Genomic DNA, 25,146 nt, shown 5'->3' on the forward strand with positions numbered 1-25,146 from the left:
CCACCTTAACATTTGTATGATTGAGCTCTGAATTTATTGATAAGAATAGCGAATGTACAGTGGATTCTTTACTGTTAGAATAAAATCAAGAAAGACATTTTAGAATTAACCTCAGTGATGCCACTTAAAATGGACGATAAATAACTCCCCTGTTAATTTTCCTTTTGAATGTTTCGATTGCATGATGTTTGGAGGAAAACAGATAATAGTACTAGGAAGCTATTAAGGAAGATACTTTAAATAAGCTTTAAAAAACTGAACAAGTCTTAGAATAGTAGATTTCAGATAGATACTGCATATATCATTCTTTGACTATCATCTCAGATTAATGTCTGAGCAATTTTTTTTTCTGCACAAGGTTGAATTTATCAATAGATTTGGCTTTATACTGTATAATTTTCAATTTATAATATTATCCTGTGCACAGAAATTATATTTAAAAATTTAAATACAAAATATAGTTATGTGATTTTCTATAATGCACATTTATCGGGTTGGAATGATACATTTTAATTATTGAACATTGCACAGAAATACTTCTGTTTTTCAGTTAAAAATTTATGGATTGTTAAAATTAAGTTATGTACCCTGGATACTCCTACAACAGATTAACATTGCTTCTTCTCTGCATTCATGTTTCTTTTTTCTGAAGCCGCTTAAGAATAGAGTATTTGGTTCAGCTGTGATAAATATTGTTTGTGCATCCCATTTTTATATAGATATGGCAGCATTTTTAAGGTTGCAGCATATACTGCTAACTGGATTTATCCAGTAGATTGCATGCGACCCCATATCCAATCTGAAGGGCAAATGATTCCAGAGTATATTGCTGTCTCTCTTTCCACTCACTCAATTTTCCGTGTGTGAGGACATAGACAACCGGAGGAAGGCTTCAAGTGCTTTCCCTCTGTTACACAAGATGAATGGCAGGTAAAACCAGTAATGATTGTGAGCCACCCAACATCTGGAATTGGAAAAAGCATGAGGGCTTTCCTTCCAGCTGATGTTTTGCTTTGTTTACATTGAACATTTTCTCCTCATAAGGAAAAGGGAACAGGAAAGCATCGGGCTTCTCCCAGACTCAAACTAGAAGGCTAGCTGGCAGGGATTCAGGAATATAATTTTTAATCAGATAGCTTTTATTTCAGGTAGTATAAAGGCCTTCTAGTGCAAAGAACATCAGGAACTGCAAATGGTTACTATTCAAGATAGATAGATAAAACCTGAAGTTTGAAATTTACCTATGTTTCCTTCTCCCATCACCATTCTCCCATAAGTAAATATGTCTCTTTCACCCATCACCATTCTCCTATTACATAAGGTAAAAAGCTGATACTTTTCCATTTTTTTTTGCTAAGAACCAATCTAAGTTTCAAGCCCTTTATTTATTATTTTGCTCAATCTAAACTGCTCAGCAAAGTGGACAACATCTCTTCAGGGCAGTGTTGGCTCTTGCTCTACTCTGCTTTTTCCATAGAGGTTGCCATCTCAAACTTGAAGCATCTACAGCAATGATGATAGGTGAGGAGAGAGGGGAATTGTCTCTCAACCTTCTGTAAGTCAGAATGCTTAGCTGAGTAGAGTTCCTTCATCTTTCTCACAGTTGATGCATAGCCTTCTATTTTTAAATTCTTTGTTTATTTAAATAAACAATAACCAAATATTTTTTCATCAGCCACAACCTTAACTGTATTCTTCTTTTGTGATCTTACTTTATATCTTAGCTCATGATAACCTTATGGAAATTGGAAAAATATCAGAATAAATATAAAATAGTCCTAATATTGTATCTGCAAAAGTTATCATTTACTTTTATCCCACCTTTAATACTTTATAAATACCAGTAATTCAAGGCAGTGGATCCTCATAATACTCTTTTTCCCACAACAGCGACCTTGTGAGTTGAGTTGAGCTGAGTGCATGCCACTGGCCCAAAATCATCCAGTCAGCCTGAGGAGGGACTAGAATTCAGTCTCCTGGATTCTATGTCAGCATCTTAACTACTACACCAAGCATATTATAATATAGTAACACTGTGGCATGCAACCTAATATTCTTTTTGTTGGGTCTTCGTGTCATAATTTACATTCTCTTTAAAAATATGCTCTTTTTCTCTCTTTTATGATGATGAAACCTTCAAAGTCTATGCTTCACAAGTATTTGACCCTTTGGTCCAGGAACTGCCTTGCCCATAAAGAACCACCTGGGTGACTACATTGAAAACACATGTTACATTTAACAAAAATGGTGCTTAGTAGTATACTAATAGGCTACTGAATGTACCATTCCAAGGATTATTTGATCTGTATTTTTATGGTAAAACTGCTTCAGGCTTAGAAAGCCAGATTCTTCCTAAACAAACAAAAAATGAGACAAAGATGAGAAGAAGAGCATTTCATTCACTGACAAAGTAGATGTATTCCAAACCACTGCAGCACACTTAGTAATTATCTGCCTGCTGAGATTCTTACTTGTATGGAGTTATGTTAGCAGACACTGGTAGACCTTTCTGGTAAATTTCCCCATTTTTGCTCCTTATCACATGCGTAGCATTGCTATATAACCAAAAAGTCTCTATGAGAGAATGTTTTCATATTTTCGGTACTGCTTTCCACAAACCTGGTATAAATATTTTACATAAACTACACAAATTATAGATAGTAAAAAGTATTTTTCAGGGATATTTTTCATTTGTAAATATGTATCAATTTAATCATACAATTATGTATAGTCTAATGCACACGATTGCAAATGCAGGTAGTCTACAACTTACAGTTTGTTTAGTGACCATTCAAAATTACAATGGCACTGAAAAAAGTGACTTATGACCATTTTCCAGCATTTTGACCTTTGCAGCATCCCCATGATCATGTGATCAAAATTCAGATCCTTGGCAACTGATTCGTATTTATGACCATTGCAGTGCCTCAGGGTCATGTATCCACCTTGTGACCTGACAAGCAAAGTCAATGGGGTAGCCAGATTCACTTATCAACTACAATGATTCACTTAACAACTGTGGCAAGAAAGGTCATAAAGTGAGGCAAAACTCACTTAACAAATGTCTAGTTTAACAACAGAAATTTGGGGCTCAATTGTGTTCGTAAGTCGAAAGCTACCTGTACTGTAGAATGCTTGTAGCAACTACATTCCATTTTATTTATGTATTCTAAACAACTCAATCATTCTGAAAAAAACCCTTCCAGGTTGGTTTAAAATAAATATTTGCAACAAAAATAATTATAATTGAACAAAATTAGTTGCATACATATCTTCTTTTATTTGCAAGACTGATTCCATACAACCCATAAGAACAAAACCATAGAGTTAGAAAGAGTTACATATTCTCACTAAATTTAAAATCATTAAGCTATATCTTTGCTGGATGGAATAAATGATGGCCTTGATCCTGCTCTTAAATAAAGGTAGACAATAACAGGAAGTACTTGATGTGGCAAACATCATTAGATTAGGCAAGGCCAGTCTACCTTCATTTATTTTCCAGGAAAATAAGCCTACACCCAGTAATCCCCGACCATTGCAATGGTTTCTTTAAAAAAATTCTGTGTCATGCTTGGGAAAAGAAATATTTCTACACGTCATTTTAGCATGTATTTACATTTAATATCACCTTTGTAACAGATGATTTAATGACTAAATCTATTGATTTTATGACAGTGGTGAAGACTAGAGATCATTCAGGTGTCACAGACTTCTTATATGAAGAACAGTTCTCCATGGATTCGTACGATGATGTTATCCATTAAGTCATGTCCAACTATTGGTAATTCTATGCGCCAAGTCTCTCCACATCTTCCAATCTTGCGCTGTTTCTTTTGATTTTTCGATGTTCTGGCTGGTGTCAGCTTTGATGGTGTCCATCATGTTCTTTGGTGGCCTGCTTAGATGACTCTGGTCAAGATATAGTACTAATTTCCAATTTTACATGGGATACATAGAATATTAATAAGAATAATTCCGAAGCTTCTTTCCAGTCATGGATTTCCAATCAAGTTCTAGGAATAAGAGATCTCAATATTTGGCTGTGCAAGTAACAAATAGCAAGGATGCTATCATTTGTTAATTGAATTTTACATCTACTGGCCAATGACAGAAATCAAGAACTGACTAAGTACAATGATACCAAATAGCTAACATTATTTAAAGAACATGAAGGAAGGGAGAAATATCTAAACATGAAATTATGTTAAAGTTGAAAGCATAATAAAACCTATAATTTTCTTATCTTACGGTTGTGTTATGACGTTAGTGCAAGGTGGTGCTATTCCGTGGGTTTTTTAATTATGTGCTTTACACCTTTATACGTATGTTTCTTGTTAAGTTTCTCAATAGTCTAATACTTCTTTGCATCTCCTATACAATTAAGTTTTATGATAATTGGAATCTCTACATCTAGTATTGTGACTATTACATTGGCTTAAAAGTATATTACTAACTTTTAAATTGGGAAGTTATATACAAAGCTGTATGTTTGATGGATTCAGAAAGGAAACTTTCATTTTGTTTTAATGCAAATTAAAAATAAGGCTCCAATGAATGTTTTTACAATGTCAATTAAATGAGCCAACTGAAGCAACTGTCAGTTTTAAGTTGCAATTTACAGACCAGCTGTTGATTGCCATGAGATGGATGATATTGTGGAAACCTTGTACCATTGGCATATTGAAGTCCCAATCAAGTATATTATAGTTCATGGAGAAATACCTGTGTGATCACTGAAAGTTCTTTTGATCCACCTATCCCGCCAGTGGTGTTCCATTGGTGTCAGGGCCAAAATTGGGCATTCTTTGATGTGTTTGCAATGGAGCATTGGTGGTTCCATCGGATCATTATGATATAAAAGTTTTGTCATTTCCCTTGCCAGACAATGCTATGTTCTACTTTCAGGCCATAGTTCCCCAAAGATTCAAATAAAGTTTAGCACATTCGGAAAGCTATGGAGTTGAGTAAAACTTCCAGCCATGTATAAAAAACATCTGTATTCTCCTATAGTAAATTTATTTGAAATTAAAATGCACATGTGCAAATACACTAGATGAAAATAAATGAGTAAATGAAACTGTAAAGTTAAAGAGCTACTGAGGTGGAACAGGATCATTATGGATCTTGCCTTAATGAATCCCACTCTATTTTTCTGTCTTGTTATGACCAAAACATTAAAATCTGCATTTCTAAATTATAATAAATTGCAGCATTGGCTTATGAAATTTTCCCAAGTGTCCAAACTATGTGAAATAAACCAGCACATAATAAATTCCTGTATGGAAATTCTAATTAGAACTGATCATTATTGTGAAATCCTGGCATGCAGGGAAACCCAACCTTGATTTCAAATGGCTTCCTCACCAAACAAAAAACAAACAAACAAAAAAACCCAAAGCAAAACAACTTCTAATAACCTCATATTCCTTTTCTATATTATTTTTCTAATTTTATACATTTCGGTAGCAAAGGTTTGCTCCTAAGATATTCCATACATTACTGTGTAGATAGATATTGCAATGTAAACAGTAACTAACAACAGGAAATGCATCTGATTAAATTATTAGTAAAATTTATGTTGCAATCCGAATGTACGTCTGTGAAGTTATTCTTCAGCATAAACAAAGTAACCCACAATACAATCCAGCTGCTTTACAAACATCCTAAGGCTTGTTGAGATCATTTTTGTAAAGTATAAACAAGCCTTTGTGGGAGTGACACCACGCTTGGCCAGTTCCGCTTCAACAACAATACAGAATGAGGTAAAAACTTGTATTGGGAGCAAGGAACTTTGCTAATGAGAAAGTCCTGATTCCTTCCTTCCTAGGAGGAGAAGGACGGGGAGGAAGAAGGAGGAGAGCTGGATGGAGACAAAACACATTCATACAACACAGAATAAGAACTTTTTTAAAAAAAAACTTATTTGGTCTGCGGCTCTGCTGTAGAAGCGGGGAGATTTCAATACATCTATTCATTTCTGTCCCTACTTTTTTGATACAAAAACTAGTATTAGAATAAATCGTTTAAAAAGTTTTTAAAAATCGTCTGAATAGATTTTGAAGAATATACGATTTAAAAGCACTTAAACAAAGCCGAATCGGAAATGGTTTGTTCCACCATCGTAACTCCCCCATCTCGAGCATTGGTATAGCTCAGGAACGTGACCTGTGACGCCAGCAGCCTATTTTCTGCAGCTGCCACCCGGGGTAAGGCGTCACGGTGGTTTCTTGGCTAAGGAACCTCGGGGTGTCCAGGGGAGGGCGGCGGTGCTGGGTCAAATGAGCAAGGGGGACAAGGCGTGCTCGTTTGCCTGGGACAGGATCAGGGCCGGCTGCTCCTAGGCAGCAGGAGGCGATCCTATTGCATTTTCATCAGGGGTAGATGCGCTCTTATTGCGTGGATTTCGTTTGTCCGGAACGTGTGTGTATGCTCGCCTCGAAAGGAAGGCAAGACTCGGTATCGGTGTCGAGATGCTTCGTTTTGTTCGCAAAGTTACAGTGTCGTCGAGCTCCTGCCGGGACTTTTGGCGCATTGCAACCACAAACAAGCCTGACTCCCTTCAGCCCCCATTTTGAGACCCCTGGCTGTGTGATTTCGCTAGCCAGGTTGAATTAACGCAGGATTGAGTTAGACATGCTCAGGGGTGCGATGCACATGTAATCGTTGTCATTTATTAACTGCGATTGCCGTTTTAAACTGAAATCAACGTTTTGATGGGCAAAGTTGAAATGCTTTAAATTAATAAAAATGGGAAGGAGGAAATCTCAACCTGTTGCGGTATCTTGTTAGGGATTGCTATTAAATGCTGTCAATGACACAGTGGTGGCTTCATTAGTTGGTATCTGAACGGGAAATTCCTAGGAACCTCCAGAAATGTAGATTCTTTTTTTTAAAAAAAAAATCTGTTAGTATTACAGTGTTAAGAAATTCATATTAGCCTGCCCACATAGACATCAGTAAATGAGTCTGATTCGAGGAAAGTTTTACTTTTTAAAAATGTAAGTCTTCCCACTTAAAGATTGCATAATGCCACTATGTCAAACAAAGGTTTGAAAAGTCTGAAAATGCCTTCAAAATATTGGCAAAAAATGAAAGAAAAGAAACTTGCTAGATATACAATCAGAAAAGATATTTTCCATTATTCCTATGGTAATGGTTGCTTCTACTCTTCTATTTGTTTTCATATTCTTTTCTCTTGTTTACCTGGCATGCAGGAGCCAGAAGAGTTGTGTGATCAAAGAGAAAATAAGGCAGGAAATAAGAGTACAGGGGTGTTGTTTTGTTTAAATCTGTTTACTACCTACATTACAACAAAAGAAATATGTCTCCTTTGACCTTTGCTGCTACTTAACATTTAGTTATCTGCATATCATTGCAATCCAGTTTTTACATAATTTAATATGAATTGGAATGGGGAGTTCAGGATTTTTATTAAATAGGCAAAAATATTTTAAGAGGCAATGAGGGAAGAATTCATCAATCAACTGTGTTACAATCACTTTATTTGAAGAGAAAGGATTTAGATGACACTAGATAACCCATGCCCCATTGGACCATCATTTTAGAGATATTTCCTTAAGCAGAGAAACAGAATGACCAAGGATGGGCAAAAAAGCAGTCGTGGCAGAAGTGACTTCTGACTTCCTGTCAGCTTCCTCATTGAGTTTCCTTGTGAGGATTTGATAGGGAAGATTGGAAATCTCCCCAGCCAGCAATTAAGTGGCTGCTGCTAGGGGAGGACAGAGTGAGGAATTGCCAGATTGGCTGGGAAATTCATGGAATGTTCAAAACGAAGATCATGTAACCATAGTAATAGTAGTGCAGTGGCAGTCAGTAACAATGAAGCAGCCGTAATTTCCCATTTTTATTCCCTCATGAATCATTGGTCCTGAATTTTAAACAGATTCTGTAAGTTAGCCCAATCTGAGGTGACTTGGTTCAAAAATGGTTGCTCTATGATACATCCTTCTGCCCAATTAAAGGTCATGATGAGATTTTAATAATATACAGTCTTCCAGTTAAGTCCTGCCTGCTACCTCATTATATTACTATTTTTGCTTCAATAAAGATCAATTGAGAAAAAAGAATAGTTGCATACTCTAGTCATGTATCTGGGATTATTAAGATTATTGAGAATTGTTTTTCTTGCTCCCCCCCCCTCCCCAAGTTTGAATTTGATATAGCATTAATATCTTGTGCTTTGGTTCTTACAGGCCTTTCCTGGTGTGATTGCTTGACCATAGAATAAAATGGCTTATATTGTCCCAAATTTCTATATGCATTTTTTGACGAAATCTCAGCCCTGCCTAATATTGGCAGCTCCATCAGTCTTCTGGTATCAAAGAAAGAATGGACACCTTTTACAGCATTTGAAATATGCCATGGATACTTCTTTAGGAGAGGAGAATAAATTCACTGTAGAAAATCTGTCCAAATTATCAGTGGATATAAAGAAAATCCGTAGGCTAAAGCCATGGGTTCTGTCAAAAGAGGTGTCATATATCAAAGAAATAGCTAATATTTTGCAAACAATTGGAGTTGATGGACCTTCATTAGCACATATGTTTGAATGCTATCCTGAAGCCATTCTTTGTAATCCTACCAGTATCACTTGTCAAAGAGATCTGTGGTTATCTGTCTGTCAAAATGAAAAGCAGTTAGTGGAGTTAATAAACCGATTTCCAGATGCTTTTTTTAATGTTGAACATTATGAAAATCAGAAGGCCAACATTAGATTCTTCAAAGCACTGGGGCTGAAGACTGCTATCATCCGCCGGTTTTTAACAAGTGCATCAAATATTTTTTACAACCCTGTTGAAAAGAATAAGCGTGTGATAGAAACTCTGCAAAGAAACTATTTAAGATTAGGTGGTTCACAGGAAAATTTGAAAAACTGGCTACTGAAATTATTGAGTCAAAATCCATTTATTTTATTAAATACTTCTACTACTGTCCAAGAAAACCTGGAGTTTCTTCAGAACAATCAGTTCACTGATTCCGAAGTTTTATGCCTGTTGTCCAAGCTCAAAGGATTTATTTTTCAACTTAATCTTAGCAATATGCAGAGTAGCCTCTTGTTTTCAAAGACCATCTTCAATTGCAGTGATCAAGAATTAAAAGAGCTAATATTACAGTGTCCTGCCCTTCTCTATTATTCAGCTTCAGTTCTGAAGGAAAGACTAGATGAATTCTTGAAGGAGGGAATTTCTATAGAACAAATTAAAGAGTCTCCTGCTGTTTTAGAATTATCAACAGAGATAATTCAGTATCGAATTAAAAAATTAAATGCCCTAGGATACAGTCTGAAGAATGGAACTTTAAAATATCTCAATGGAACAAAAAAAGATTTTGAAACTACATATGGAAAGATACAAGCAAAAAGTGAGAGACCTATATATAATCCAGTGGCTCCTTTGAATGTTGAAGATTAGTTTCCAGAACCTGCTAAATAAAAAGTAAGGACCAGTTTGTCTTTCACAATTCAAATAAATTGGATGTAATTGCGACTTAGAAATTGATTTTTTCCCCTCTGAATCAGTGTTTCTAAATATGCAATTGTCATGGAATTCATTGGATCAGACTGAAAGGCTGTCTGATCCAATATATTTTTCCTATAGTAGCCAAGCATATTTGTATGTGAAACCTACAAGCTAGACACCAGTCCAATAGCATCCGCTGGTCATGTTATCTAGGAACTAATATTAAAAGGCATTTTTCTGATATAGAAGTAATACATAGCAATTATGCCTAGAAACTACCAAGTCTTATATTCCATGGATTCAATTTCTCTTCAAAACAAATGTAAGCCATGTGAGATAGGATTCTATAGTTTCATGATGCATGAAATACCTTTATTTGCATCTTTCACGTTAGGAAATAAATATTTTTCTATTTTCTGCATATCTTGTGTAAATGTAGGCTTTTTAAAATCATATAGAGGTGTTTTTGTAAATTATATAATTTGTATAAGAGTATTATGGGATTGTCAACAGAATATATACATTATTTAGGAAAGGGAATGAACTTTTAAACTTCTGCCCTGATAGACAAGATGCACCTAGCATTGGTTTAAATTATAATAATATCCTTGCTTTATGCAATATTTAAAATAAAATTTACACATATTGGGAATATAGTCAATATATTCAGTTTATTTAATAAATTAGTCGGTTAGATTATGCATAATTGAGTGATATGTAATCCTTGCTAATTAGAAATATCTTCTTGACTATTATGCCGTCAAGTCAGTGTCAAGTCTAAGTAACCACATAAACTATGCATGATTTATTTTACCAATACACTCTGTGGCATTTTAAATTGTTTGGAATAATTAACCTGGTACATATGCATTCAATGATTTTAGGACTGAAGACAGAAGGAACAGAATGGCACATCTCACAAGAAGCCTGGCTTTGAATTTGCATGTAGCACATACTGTCTATTTAACTATACTATTTTCTTCCTAAATATCAAGTATGATAACTTTTAATATTTAGAACTGCATGAAAATTTAAAAAGAAACCCATGTATAGAAATGGTGTGGGGCCCTGGATTTTAGTATTATTTATTTCATAGATTCTTCTCAATTGTCCCCCAATAATTTCTTCAGCTTATTGCTGAAGGATATGAGATCAAGAATCAATACAAAAAAAAGGGGTGATATTTCATTACGTTGCTCTGTTCATCAGTAAAAAGACACTTTATAAGGATCAGTGGGTGTATCTGGAAAGCATCTCACAAAGTAGTTGGCATGGGAATGTTACAAGGCACCCCTTTATTAGAAAGCACAATGAGATTTGCTTCAATGAAAAATAGTTTTCCAAGTATGTTTGAAATGAACAGGAGGGATAAGGAATCTGATAGATGCTAAGAGAAATGCCTGCTGGGGCATATTGGCATTGCTAGCTTACTGATACTAGATCTCTCTATTCCTTATTCTAAGCATATGAACCCAGACACTCTTACCTTAAGATCTCATTTACTATTAAATATCAATGTCACAGAAATACCAAATGTCAGTTCTTAAAAGTTACATCAATATGTTTGTAATTTTTATGCCTGTGGCTAATCCTTCTATAAATATAAATTCCATACGCAAACCGTTCTGTGTTTGGAACACTGGAACCTTTAGTACATATTTCTAAAAATAACGCATACACATTTTATTCTTTTTATATATGTTTTAAGATACACATTTATTAGGGAATTGGTTGAGTAGTAAAATGACAAAGTATCTAAATGCTAGCCACGGTATCCAATATGAAGATTGTCTGATAAACTCTCTAATCTAGGCATATTGTTAATCCAGTCACCTAATTAAATACCATATACAAACTCCTAATTTATATAGTATCATTGATAAAACCTGTTGTGTAATGAAGTTTCTTATTAGTTAAAGCTTTAATGATGCCTTTGGGCCATACAAATATTCTTTATGTTCTGGTGAGCATATGAAGTTGCTTTGCTATCATCAAGCTAGCAAATTCAGGTCAGATACCAACAGCACATTTTTGATAATTCTTTTCAACTAGTAACAGTACAATAAATTATACCAGATTAATTTATGAATATGTAATTTTAGACAAGGGAGCTTTTGGTCATTACTTTTACAAGACACCATCTGTTTTAATCTTGTGTTTATAATCACAACTATTCCAACCAGGTTTGTGTGTTTTTAACACATATTTTAAGAAACATTGCATACAGAATAGTCATGTGAACTTCAGTCTTTTTTAAGGACTACCAAAATGCTACAAATTCAACATGCTACAGAGCTTCTAAATGAAAGATATAAATCCAATAAATCTACAATATAGCCCACTGAGCACAAAGGACTACCAGTACCTATCCTGATTTAATGGATTAGGAACAAGACAGACAGGAAGACATACCCAGGTGTGGATTGCTGGGGGTTCGTAGGGATTTGGGAGAGCCCCTAGCTAAGATTCTATGCAGTTTGGAGAACCCCCAAATCCCACTACTGGCTGGCCCTGCCCACCCCGCCCCTCCCAAGAGTCTCCACGTGGCCTGTTTTGGATGCAGGATGCACAGAAGTGCAGGAAGCTTGAGGAGGGTGAAAAACAGGCCTCCTGGAAGTTTGGGAAGGCCAGAAATGGGCAGAGGCTCAATGAAAGCCTCTGGAGCTCAGGGAGAGCAAAAACACCCCCCGCACATACACACTGTGGTGCAGGAGGCTGAGTAGGCCATGCCCACCCAGCAAGAGAACCCTTTGGTAAAATTTTTGAAGCCCACCCCTGGACCAGAGGTGGTATTCAGCAGGTTATGACCAGTTCTGGAGAACCGGTAGCAGAAATTTTGAGTTCAGAGAACTGGCAATCCCACCTCTGACTGGAGATTTTACAGTATCCTTCCTCTGCCACGCCCACCAAGCCATGCCCACAGAACAGGTAGTAAAAAAATTGAATCCCACCACTGCCCTGGACATACCTATGTCTTGCTCAGAAAACTTTGAAAAGGTATGCACGAAATACATTTCTCTGCAAATCACTTGTTTCTATCATATTGGTCATGGGTGCCATTCAGCAAACCTACCTGCTGAGGTATTATTTGTAGAAAGTATTTTATGTTAATTATCATTGAAAATATCAAGCACAATTCATCCACCTCTACAAAATCTCTAGCAATGATGGGTGATACTCTGGTAAACAGATTATGCGCAGCAACAGTAGTTACTGTGTTTGCATTATGTACTCAGGAAATAAGATTGTACACATTTGTACCTTGAGGCTAGAAACCACAGAAGTGTTTTTATTTTACAGCTGAAAGTTACTCAATGTTGTCTTAATGTAAACTTGGAATTAATTTTCAGTTAAAGTAACCTAACAACATAAAGGGCTTTTCATTTTGCAGGTGCGAACATCCGTACGCTACACCTGAGATTTAGCAGTCTTTCTTTGTCAGTATCAACAGATAAAAAAAATTGTAAAACTCCTTCTACAGACTGCTTTGAAATGACAGACATTACAAAAACTTTAAAAGATTCTCTAAGTAAAAAATAGATTGTTTTTCACCATAAGGCATGAATGATTTGACTCAATGTTTTATACACACATACATGCGTGTGCGCACACAAACACATCCTTGTGACAGTTGACTTCTAAAGAATTTAGTGTTTATAAAAATAGTTTGAAAAAGCAAGGATACGCAAGGACTCTAGGGAGTTCAAGGACTGTCTTCCAAAAAATATAGACACCATAGGTTTGAAGCTAGAACATCAATATATCTGTATGGCAGAGGCAACCAATTAAGGGCATAATCAGGCTAATATTTAAGCACTTCTAATGCTGAAATTATTTTAAAGGAAGCTATTTTCATCAGAACTGTGAAGTGCTTAACTTTTTAGCAAGTCATTCCCTCCACTTCTATTTTCACATTTTTAATTCAAGATTTCAAAAAGCGAATTAATGTTCAACCGTGAGCCATTCCTTCAGATCCATGTACTTGATTCCTTTTTTTTTTTTAATCAAGTGTAACATTTCACCAGACAAGTTCCTGAAGAAATCTAAAGTTTCTGTGATACCAGGCTGTTAATGTCCCTTGCAGGAGAAAGTAATTCTTTCAGTTCTTTAGATATTCCTCCAGAATGGTGACCTTACAGTAGTCCAAATCGTGTAGGTCCCATAGCCACATACGGTCCTCAACAAAACAGAATTTCTTTAATCAGATTTATCCTTTTTCTTCCCAGATAAAGGCACTTTGCTTGAGATAGCAGATCCTACAGCTGTAACACTTCCTGTCACAACTGAAACACTTCCTTTAACTAATCCTATTCCCATGGAAGGCACAGCTGTTACTGCTGTTTTGGTCACTTCAAAGCTTTTTCCTCCTATCCATGCTACACCACCAATTGTGGCACCGACAGCTCCCTTGGTTATGCTGAAAAGGCCGCCAGTCACCCGGGTAAGCATGCCAGGCTGTTGTTGCGGATGATCTTTTACTGAATCTAAAGAAGAGAAACAGTGTCAGTTATTCAGAATTGGTTTAAATGTGGTGGAAATGAAAGTCCCAGTGAAATTTTGCTCTACAACAACTCCTTCTTATGACATATCACCAGCAGAAGAGCATTTTGCAGGGTGGGGGTGAATAGCAAAAACTCTCATCAATATTTTCTAACAATGCAAAAGAAAGTTCTGAGTGAGTTTTGGTTCTTTAATTATCATCATTATTCATTAAGGCAGGGGTATCAAACTCAATTTCATTGAGGGCCGCATCAGGACTGTGGTTGACCTCGGGGGGCCAAGCGGGCATGGCTGACTGGATGGGTGTGGCCAACTGAGTGAGCGTGACCAGCATAACGCCACTCCTCAAACTGTTGGCATGTTTCCTCTTCGCACTGGGTAGACCGGGCCGAAGTCACGCTGGCCCAATATTTCCTCTTTGCATTAGGTAGACTGGGCCAAACCCACGTGGGCCAGCCCCTTACATTTTCCAGGACGGCCCTGCGTGCCAGATCTGACCACATCATAGGCCACATCTGGCCTACAGGCCTTGTGTTTGACACCCCTGAATTAAGGGATTCAGCATTTTTGTGTACTAATTACAGGATAGAAAATAGTTTTGGAGCAGAATCAGGGCTCTCTAGAGATACCAATACAGGAACTAGTTACCATTTGCTGAGTTGAAATATGTTAAACTATGGATTATTTTAATTATGGTATGTTGATCAATAAAATGGCAAAATATAAATCTAAAATATAAATAAGGCACAATGAATACATTCATACATCAGGAAATTACATTATAATTTGTTAATTCCACTCAGGGACCATTTAGATACCTGACATAACATTAAAATTTATTCCTAGAAGATGAATTCAGCATTATAAACTTTTACTACATCTTACTGGGTTAAAAAAGTCAGAATATTATGCTTTCTAGCACTAGTAGAACCAAGCACCTTTCCAGGATAGCAGAAAAAAACCCACTTTGTTTATCACTCCTGTTTCATAACTGAACTTATAGTTCAACTTATTTCAAAAGTTAGAGGTTAATCTAACTCAGAAATCAGAATTCCTGAACCTTTATGAAATATATTATCATGCAATTTAAACAAACAAGAGATAGCTTTTTCACAAAAATCACATCCACTGAATACTTTCCAATGAAAAATCCTTTAAAAAAAGTGAGATAGCTGTTCAGACATTGTTAAACTACATTGTCCACCACAATCAGCATAGCTAGAAACATGCATATGTATGTGTATGTGTGCTTATACATATACACAACACACACATACACAGACATACAGTCTATGTATCCAAAATGAAAGAAAGAAAACATATTTTGAGAATCATGTCCACTTTATGTGTTAACCTCTCTTAATAACAAAACCATTTTCTGAGAGTGGAAAGCAGGTATACAATTAGATTCCATGTGAACGGAAAGTCAATGACAGCAGAGAGTCTGAAAAAAGCCAGACTGCCTTGGAAGTCTGGATAGGACAGGTTTCATTTGTGCAAGTAAATCATCTACTTGCAATTATAAATTAACAAGTCATTTGGTTCGAAACCAAGCTGCATGGGTTTTCAAAGTAATGCTCCCTTTTCAGCAGCAATATCACATGGCATAAGCTATTTTAAAAAGACAATATATTAGGAGAGCAACATAATATAACAGATTCTGCATAACCTTGGGTTATTTTAACTATTATTAGTTTGGATATTTAATCACGAGAAAAGCGGACTAGTAATTTTAGTGTGTTGTCATGATGTACCATATTTTTTGTACTATAAGACGCTCCAGACTATAAGATGCACCTAGCTTTTGGGGAGGAAAATAAGGTGGGGGGGAATCTGGCTCTGCCTCCCAGCAATTTGCCTCCTTGCAGCAAACAGCCTGGTCAACTTCAGCACAGCCTGATTTAGCACGAGCAGCTGATTGGCGGTTGGATCAGCCTCCTGGAATACCGCCAATCAGCTTTTCCAGGCTGCAAGGCTGCAGGGATCGCAGCCACCCATCGCTGCCGCTGCATATCATGCTCCATTTTGGGCCTCCGCGTGTCCTATTTTCAGCCCATTGCAGGCGGCGGGGATTGCTGCCGCCACCGCCACCTGGAACAGGCCAAAAACGGGATGTGCGAAGGCCAAAAACGGGATGCGCAGAGGCTGAAAACAGGACGCACAGAAACCGCCAATCAGCTGCTCGTGCTAAATCAGACTGTGCTGAAGCTGACCAGGCTGTTTGCTGTTTGGAGGAAGAGGCTGATGGGTGGGAGCCAGTGGGTAGGTGAGGCTTCGGCAACATTTGCTCCATAAGACGCACAGACATTTCCACCCACTTCCACCCATTAAGTGTGTCTTATAGTGTGAAAAATACGGTAGCTATTGGGTGACCAAATTATCCTTCAGCAAGCAAAACACAGCAAACACATCTTTAAAAGTAAAAGAAAAAAGCCATTTTGTTTGTAATTTACAAAGTCAGCTTTGATCATGAAATTAAAATCTGCTTATAGAGAATAGAACAACAATTTGAAAATAACAATTTACTGCACCATCTTTGAGCAAACAGCATTGTTATTGTAAAATATACCTTCTGGGGGCTCACTGTTAAGATATGGAGGCACATCTTGCTCATCCTTCTCTGTCTGGTTCATTATTGCCTAAAAATAAGGAAATGTATAGTTTCTAGGTTAGTCCAGCTCTTTTTAATGTTCTTTTGAAAACTTACTCACTAGCAAGTCAATGAAAGCATACGATGGGACATGTTTTTCATAGCAGTCCAATCACCAATACAATACTTTATGGGTGAGGGTGGAGGTTCATTGTCTGAGCTTGTGGGTTGGTTTCTGTATGTTTCGTTACCAGGCTAGGTAACATCTAGTAACGATATGTTTGGAAACCAACCCACAAGCTTGGAGAACGAACTTCCATACTCATCCTATACCCGAGCTACATATATTTTCCACTATCACGTATGTTATGGGTATTAAGAACTAATATTCTAGAGTAGGGCTGTCAAACTCCCAGCCTGTGGGCCGGATGTGTCACACGCTGGCCACGCCCACACCTGGTTTAGAGAAGGGGGGAAGTCCTGATATGTCACGTGATGCTGCTGCGACCGATGTGAGTTTCACACCCCTGTTCTAGAGCATTGATGGTGAACGTATGACACCCCATAGCTGACATGCCACAGTGTTTTGGGTGACACACCAAGTGTTTAAAAACCTACATTTACCAACATCCAACAATTGTTCTCAAAAGCACATCTTGCTATTATGTGATTTTCTAAGACTAGATAACCATGGGGTATGCTCTTGAGCGGCCTCTGGAGTGTCCAAAAATTCTGTAAGAAAAGGGTATGCTTTCGCACAGTTTACAGAGGCTGCAGAACAGCATTCTCTGAAGCCGAAGCCACTTCAAAAATGAAGACCTTGGGTAGAAGCCTTGGGCAGGATGCAGGGGCCTGTTAGCAGAAAGAGGACACTGCCTGAAGGTTAGCAGCACATGGCAGTTCCTGGGGAATGGTACAAGGTGACCAATGAGGAAGAAGAGAGAGAATCGTTTCTCTTTTGTTTAGTATGTCTATATATGATATGCCAGCAGAGCCATGTTATGCATTTTATGAATTTTTGGAACACCAAGCCCAAAAGATTCACCATGACTATACTACTCATGCTATATAATAATATGCCATGTCCAATGTTTCCTTCAGGTCCTAGGATATAAGCTTTAATGTGGAAAAGAATTTTTTTTTTATCTAATTCAGAGTCAGGATTTCAAACAGGTTGTCAATTGAAGAATTTCTTAAAGCCTGCTTACTAGAGCTAAGGAAATAATAATTCTGTATGTTTGACTGTGCTGTAATAGCAAAAACCTGTAAATCAAGCCATAAATATAGCTGCTTAGATTAAATTCTTTTACAGTAAACCCTTATATAAAAATTTAACAAATTTATAATAAATTTAGAACAGATTTCTTCTTTTAAACAAGAAAAATAGATAGGCTAAGCCTCATTCTTAAAACATTGTGTTATTTTAATAATTAGAGAACAGTTGAGTCTATATTATCTTGAATATCAAGTGAGTAGAATATGGAAAAGTTAAGACTGCGGTTATGTCATGTATTAATCTATCACTACAATAAGCTGTAATGTGTACATGACACATTACATTAAGAATACTGAAAGTAATGTTGGAATTGGAATTAGGACTTTTGACATATTTGTGTAAAATTTAAAAGCAGCATAAGTTCAGCATCAAGGTGAAAATACATTCAGTGAATAATGTATCATTAAAGTTATTATAATAACCATATAATATTTTAAAATAACAAAGGATTTGCATCTAAAGATGACTCAATGATTCAACTTAGGAAATTTCATTTCTATTTCATTCAAGTTAGATGTCAGCAATCTGAAATGGCTTTTCCTTATACAAATCAGATTGCCACATGAAAGCATTGCACAAGCAATACTGTTAAGTAACATCTGATTACAGAGGCAATTCAATAAGGCTGAGGGGAGAAATACTACCCTGGAGTAATCTTTCATGAACCTTATTCAGGATTATCAAGATCATATGGAATTTCGCCAAGTGACATCATATTAACATAACTCTCAACATGGAAAATATAATTCAATATGAATAACTGTATACTTATCTACAGGTTAACAAGACATAACAATAGTTTCCACTGTCCTTAAATTAGAATCGAATTGCTTTTTGAACTATTTTAAAAGGTCACATGATTTATTTGATGCTATAACAGGTGAATTGTTTTATGTGCTTCCTATTGCTGTCTCAACATGGGTTTTTCTTTTAACATACTCTCTAAAGAATTAAATTATGACTATGAAAGTCTTTTACAGACTTATATACATTTCTTCCTTCTGTAAAAAGGTAGCAAGAACAGAACAGAGTGTTTTTAAGTCGCTTTTGGTTTTTTGAAACGAAGTCAATTAAATATTGAACTCTAAAATCTAATAAGTAGCCAACTGTCATTAGAATATTTTCAAAATAATTTCTACAGATTTATACAACATAAATCAAAATTATATTTCATGTGACTTACATACCTGTATAATATCTTGTTATATATTTTCAAAATGACAAGTTCCCTCTTGTTTTCTTTTAATTAAATAACATTACCACAGTAAAATACTTTTAAATTATCCAACCACTCCTGAAAGATTAACCTAAGTCAACAAAAAATATATATCTAACAAGATATACCTTCTAGAAAAACTGCTGAGCCAATTCAACAACTACAGCTTAGACAATGTGACATCTGGTAATGTGTTCCTTTAGCGACACAGTTGTTCAATTGCTATTTTTAGCCTACATGCTTTAATGAACAAGCTTCTTCCCCTCTGGGACATTTTGATATAACTATAAAAACAGGCAGCTCTGCAACACTTTTAATGTATACCCATTATTGCTATGCAGCCTAACAATGCAACTGAAATTACAAATTACAAATTATTTTAAAATTCTAAGTACTCATATTTATTGTAGCAAATAACAATCTCTTGAAAGAATTAATGTTGTTTAATAGTTTGCAATAATACATGAATAGGTGAGAGAAGCCTGCAGACACTGAAGGGATTCTGCAATCCCAACTCAGCTGTAGAATGTCTAACTGGGAAGGGTAAATTAGAATATAGGACTTCAAAATGATTCGGAAAAGGTGTTTTGAAACATTTACAACATTTGTGACTCATTAAAGTGGCCTTGTCTTTTTCTAGGATGTATGATTCTGGAAAAAAGCGCAGTTGCTTTAATGAGTCATAGACCAGGGCTGTGTTCAAGCTCTCATAAGGTCTAAAATCTTCCCCCAAATCAAATTCAAAGCATGACTGAGCTCTAGTAGCTAGAGGGGAGAAAATTGAACTTGACAATTAAATATGTGCCTTTCTCTCCTCATTGTTTTTACATACTATAATGACTACATAACACATAGAAAGTTATGTGCAATCCATTTATATGTCCTAGTATGTAACAAATGAATTTATGACTATGTCAGTCTGCCATCTTTCAATCATGCAGAGATGATCCTTTATTTTCATTGATCATTTTAACAAACATAACAATCATCTTTATATCCTGTAGATTCTTTCACCTATCTGTAGAAAGTCTATTTAATTATAATTAACATTCTTCAATTATGAATTCACATTTGCCTCAATTCCTTCCCTCATCCATAACAAATAACACAAAAATCTTGTAGCATAAATAAGAAACAACAATATGAACTCTTCAGATTGCTCAAGTCCTTGGGACTTAGATAGCTAATAAATTAATATAACATATAAAACCCCAAAATATGATTTTGTTTCGTTTCTTATTTCTAGGAGATGTTTCCTATCCAAATTTTTGCAAAACAATTCTTCATATTCGTAGGTAGGATGAGTATTACACTATGCAACAATAAAATATTTGATTCAAGTTTTATCTTGTTTTTTTTTTTTTTTTTTTTGTAGTTTCCTGGAAAATACAACTTACCCTAAAAGTCCTAGCTTGATTTTTACGCATCCAATATAAGCCCTCCTCCCCCAAATAAGCCCTAATTAAGATCCCACCCACTCCAGAGTGCATGGGTAAAAATTAAGCTAGGGTGAGCATTGGGGGTGGGGTGGGGGTTGGACAGTTGTAGGCAGGCCTCGCACACCCTGATACCTGCCTTGCTGGCTCATCTCATCTGTATCCAGCAAGGCTGGCAAGGCTTTCCTGAAGGCCTCTATAGCTGATAACAAAGTTCTGGATCGATCTGGAGCTCTGTTATCGGCTGCAGAGGCCTTCAGGAAAGCCTTGCCAGCCACAGAAGAAGTTCCCGAAGGCCTCTGACAGCAAAAAGGAGGTTGGGGCAACGCACGCAAGTGAGGCTAGTCAGTGAATGGCATTCCCCAAAAATAAGACCTGGTGCCTTTTTTTGGTGGCAAAAAATAAGACAGGGTCTTATTTTGGGGGAAACACAGTATTTGCATTGTATCTTTTAACTGCTTTTCATTGTATTCTTTGAATATTCTTTTTTGCAGTAAAAAAAGTTTGAAATAATCTGACTCCACAATTGAAATACAGATCTCCTCTATACAGATTACTCTTAACTATGCCAACTAAAATACAGGTAGTCCTCAGTTTACAACCACAATTAAACCCAAAATTTAGGTTGCTAATCGAGAAATTTGTTAAACTAATTTTGCCCCATTTTATGACTTTTCTTACCACATTTGTTAAGTGAATCACTGCAGTTGTTAAATTAGTAACATGGTTTTTAAGGGAATCCAGTTTCTCCACTGACTTTGCTTGTCAGAAGATTCCAAAAGGGGATCACATGACCCTGGGACACTAAATCTGTCATAAATGTGAGTCAGTTGTCCAGCATCTGAATGTAAATCACATGACTATGGGAATGCTGCAACGGTCATAAGTGTAAAAAATGGTCGTACGTCATTGTTTCAGTGCCTTTGTAGCTTTGAACGGTCACTGTTGCAAGTCGAGGACTACCTGTCCTTAAAATATCCAGTATGAATGTAACATACATTTGAATGCTCATAGTAGTTAGATTCTTAAACTGGATGAGGTAGAGAGGAAGTTGTTATTCTCCCCAAGATATTTCTGAAAACATTTTTTTCCTGCCTTGTCCTCCACCAGTAACATTTAGGCTTTCTCAATAGACACAAATAATAAACACACTTTATTAGTATCCATACTTACCAAATGTTACTGTATTCAAATGTCCCAATGTGATTTTCTATATAAAATCAAAGAGAATTATATATTTAAAACTTTTTAAAAGATTTATCACAATGTTACTGTACAATACATCCAAATATAGCACACACTAATATATGCAACTCAGATTATGTGAAAGGTGAGCATATCTTCCTGAAAAATATTTGCAGCAATCATTTGATGAACCACTGATACAGGAGAATATTTGTAGCTCTGTTGAAATGTGGGGTCCTTCTTGCTCTCTGAGCTTGTTAAAAAAGCAAGCTCAGAGAGCACCAAGGACCCCTCACCATTGAACTATCTTAAGAATCAAGACTCTGGATTAATGAAAATATAATATTTTAAGCAAAAAAAACCACCTAGATAATGATCTTTAATGGCTTTAGATGAATAGTCATTTCATTTCTTGCACCTAGAAAAGAGTTATATATAAAGAGTTATGCTATGTAGTCAAAGCAACTGATATTTGGGGACAATTAAAGCATTACTGCTATCATTGTACTTTCCAATTTGGTGCTAGACAGAGATTCTGAATTACAACCTTTATAATCACCAGCGATTGTGGGCTGGCAATTCCAGGAATTGTAATCCAAGACATTTTAGGCATAAGTTAAGAGAAAGCTGCATTATACAATGAAGACCCTTTGATTGGAAAAGCAGTTTTAAGTTCAATGAAACTTTTCAATACCAAGAGAAGTCCAATACTTCTTCACTTCACTATTTTATCAAGACAATTTATGAGTAAAATTAGAAAAGCCAATTATTAAAATATTAAAATGAAAGCCATTTTGTTTCTCTCTAGAAATTTGCCAAATTTAATTCAAAGAACCATTTTAAAATTCCTCATCATTCCCACAAGGAAATGATGTTTCCAAAGAGGTTGGAGAATTCTTTATTTTAATTATTGCATCTTTTTATGCTGCTAATTTAACATTATGATACAGGGTGGGTGTTGCCCATCAACGTGGGGCCCCAGAATACCTTTAGGGAAGAAAATTCCCAATCTTTTCTGTCAAACATCCATTTTAATGAGGCATTTTATTTTCCTGGAAGAGTTTTGAAACCACACACTATCGAAGCAAAGTTGACTTGCATAATAAATAAGCTTACAATTCCGGTGCTATAAAAGCAGAAATATACTTACACGCATATAGTAAACTATCTAATGAAGGCGCAATATTAATTTTCAGAGCATCCAACGAGCTATTTGACAATCTGCAGACATGCGTGATACCCAACCCTGTTTTCCACCGAGAGTAATAATAATCTTCCCCACCGGGACCAAGCCTGAAAACACACTCAGGAACAGAAGCGTAAACAGCAGCCTCCCCATTGCAAAGGGCTCCAAATGGGGGCCCAGCAAACACAAAGGGCTGATGGATGGCACGCAGCAGTGACGTGGCAGAGGGGGCAGGCGCAGGGCCCGGAGCCATACTGCTGTTGACGTGCAGCCTGGCTTCTTTTTCCCACCTCCTCACGGGCTCTTCCACGTTGAACCCAAAACATATTGGCCACACTTCTGCCTTTTCTCCTGCGTAATCTATTTTTACCTCCCTTTGCACCCGCACTTAGCAGGGCTGAGTGTGCCTTGCTCTCTTCCCGGGGAGAAAACCTCTAGAGACGCGGCGTTATTTTTCCGCCTCGCCCTCGTTCTCTCTCTCCCCGCCTTCCAATCAAAGCAGCAGCCAAGGCTGCCGAAGCTGCCTCTGCAGGGAAGGCTGGTGGACGTTTAAAACAGTTCAGACCTACCGACAACGCCATGAAAGCTTCTCCCGCGCGGTCCCAAGCGCAAGGCTGCTCCGGTCCAGATCAGGGAAGAACCACAAGTCCCTTTTTGAGGCTTTCCTTTTCCCTACAACTCCAAGGTCGGCCGCCTTGTCCTCGCTATGCTTCTCACGTTCCCCCTTGCTACGGGATGGCACCTAGCGGGAAGCACCTTCCTTCCACTCGAGCCAATTTTTGCACGGACAGCGTTTCGGCTCCCTTGTGCCCAAAGCGGCCCTTTACCTGCGCCCCGTTCCCACCTTCGCGGCCCCAGCAGGCGAGAGACCCCGGCCTCGGCGAGCCGCGGAGGGGGCAGGTGACAGCCCCCCAAATCCCATTCTTCTTCTTCCACCCCGGAAGGAAAAGGGTGGGAAGATGCCTCAGGCAACTCCACCCCGCATTTTCTGCGCAAAGCGCAGAGGAGGCTGGAGACGAGGAGGCCCCCTTCCAAACTCACCTCGCTGGGATGCCCGCGCCGTTCGCTTCAGCCCGGCGGAGGATTCGACCAGGCAAACTCCAACCCGACTCCGACCCCTTGGCGGCTGCCTCTTCAGCGCTTGCCGACGTGGCGCCCTACGCACCTCGCCCGTCCCCGCCCGCAGAACCCGCCCCCGGCCGGCCCCCGGCGCCCCCCAGCGCGGCTGTGGAGGGGCGCGCAGGCGCTTGAGCCCAACCGGGCCGTCTCGGAACTTGGGCTGCCCCTTTTCCCCTTCCACCTTCTCCCCCTCCTCCTCTTCCGAGAGCGATGCTAAGGAGCCAACGGGAGGAATGAAGTTGACAGCAGCGATCAATAAAATTCCTCTTCCCTCTGGCTTCTTGTTTTACCTTGAGCGCCTTGCCGTAGTTGGAAGTTATGGCCAGGGTGTTGAACAACGACCTGAGCTCGTTCCAAATTGTTACCCCTTCTCTCAAGTAGGCTCCTGACAGTTGCGTGTCAGGCAGAAGTTCAAAAATTGCAACTGTGTCCGCTATGAATTATGATCCAGTTTTGCCTGAAGTTGCTAAAGACTTGCCGGTAAAACCCAAGGGAGAGACCTGAAGGAAGGAAAGGGCGATGTTAGACCACTATGCTCGGGTGTCAAGGAGCTGTTGACAGGCATAAAGGATATAGGCAGCGCTTGGAAATGAGGATACGTCATGGAGATGGGTGCTTTGCAACTGTTACTTAAAGACCCTAGAAACTAGGAACAAATACTGGATAATTTTAGATAAGATTCTTCATGTGTAACTAAACCAAATACATCCAATATCTTCAATTAGTGTTTGTAGAATTTATGGGGTGGGATGTCCATCTGTCTTTTTGACCAGTAAGAATTGAGAATTTCAGCAGCAGTGCTCTCCCAGATTACCAGCAACTTTCTGACCAATTGGTTTTCCTTTTCTCTCCCCATCCTTTCCCCTCTTTTGTTGTGTTCTCCTTCCTCTTCCAAAAGTAGGCAATGTCTTCGTTGTATTACTATCCTGAGAGCCTTTCCAAGGCATGGGACAACTGTTTACTGTAACCATTTGAAAAAAAAAAAACATACAGCAAAGATATAAATAGGATTGACAACCAGTCATGGACTGGAAATTGTGGCATCACTTTGTACTCAGCAGAATTCATGTCTTATCTGAGAGCAGGTTTAACAATGACTGATTGTGACGTTCTGATTTTTACCAGGGCCTGAAAATAATGGAAAAACAGTAACAAG

The 25,146-nt window shown here is 37.6% G+C and overlaps 2 protein-coding genes across 5 annotated transcripts; one reads left to right on the forward strand and one right to left on the reverse strand.

Moving 5' to 3' along the window:
* The first annotated feature begins 8,168 nt into the window (after nucleotides 1–8,168).
* On the forward strand, nucleotides 8,169–11,589 carry MTERF2 (mitochondrial transcription termination factor 2). Its single transcript, XM_087968407.1, has 2 exons — nucleotides 8,169–9,458; nucleotides 10,367–11,589. The coding sequence occupies exon 1, from the start codon at nucleotides 8,253–8,255 to the stop codon at nucleotides 9,432–9,434; it is 1,182 nt and encodes a 393-aa protein (XP_087824533.1). The 5' UTR covers nucleotides 8,169–8,252; the 3' UTR covers nucleotides 9,435–9,458; nucleotides 10,367–11,589.
* TMEM263 (transmembrane protein 263) lies at nucleotides 11,164–24,010 on the reverse strand. Of its 4 annotated transcripts, none has more exons than XM_026694974.2 (4): nucleotides 23,913–24,010; nucleotides 21,674–21,710; nucleotides 16,552–16,621; nucleotides 11,164–13,966 (listed from the first exon to the last, which is right to left on the reverse strand). In XM_026694974.2, the coding sequence occupies exons 3-4, from the start codon at nucleotides 16,613–16,615 to the stop codon at nucleotides 13,680–13,682; spliced, it is 351 nt and encodes a 116-aa protein (XP_026550759.1). In that variant the 5' UTR covers nucleotides 16,616–16,621; nucleotides 21,674–21,710; nucleotides 23,913–24,010; the 3' UTR covers nucleotides 11,164–13,679. The 4 variants fall into 4 exon arrangements, with proteins under 4 accessions (XP_026550759.1, XP_087824534.1, XP_087824535.1 ...); XM_087968408.1 differs by having other exon boundaries at nucleotides 23,441–24,010; XM_087968409.1 differs by lacking the exon at nucleotides 23,913–24,010 and adding an exon at nucleotides 22,968–23,094.
* Between the last annotated feature and the right edge of the window lie 1,136 nt (nucleotides 24,011–25,146).

This window comes from Notechis scutatus, chromosome 6 (assembly GCF_049901735.1).
Source record: "Notechis scutatus isolate UNSWTSFEM ecotype Mainland chromosome 6, rNotScu1.2, whole genome shotgun sequence".
Classification (NCBI taxonomy): domain Eukaryota; kingdom Metazoa; phylum Chordata; class Lepidosauria; order Squamata; family Elapidae; genus Notechis; species Notechis scutatus.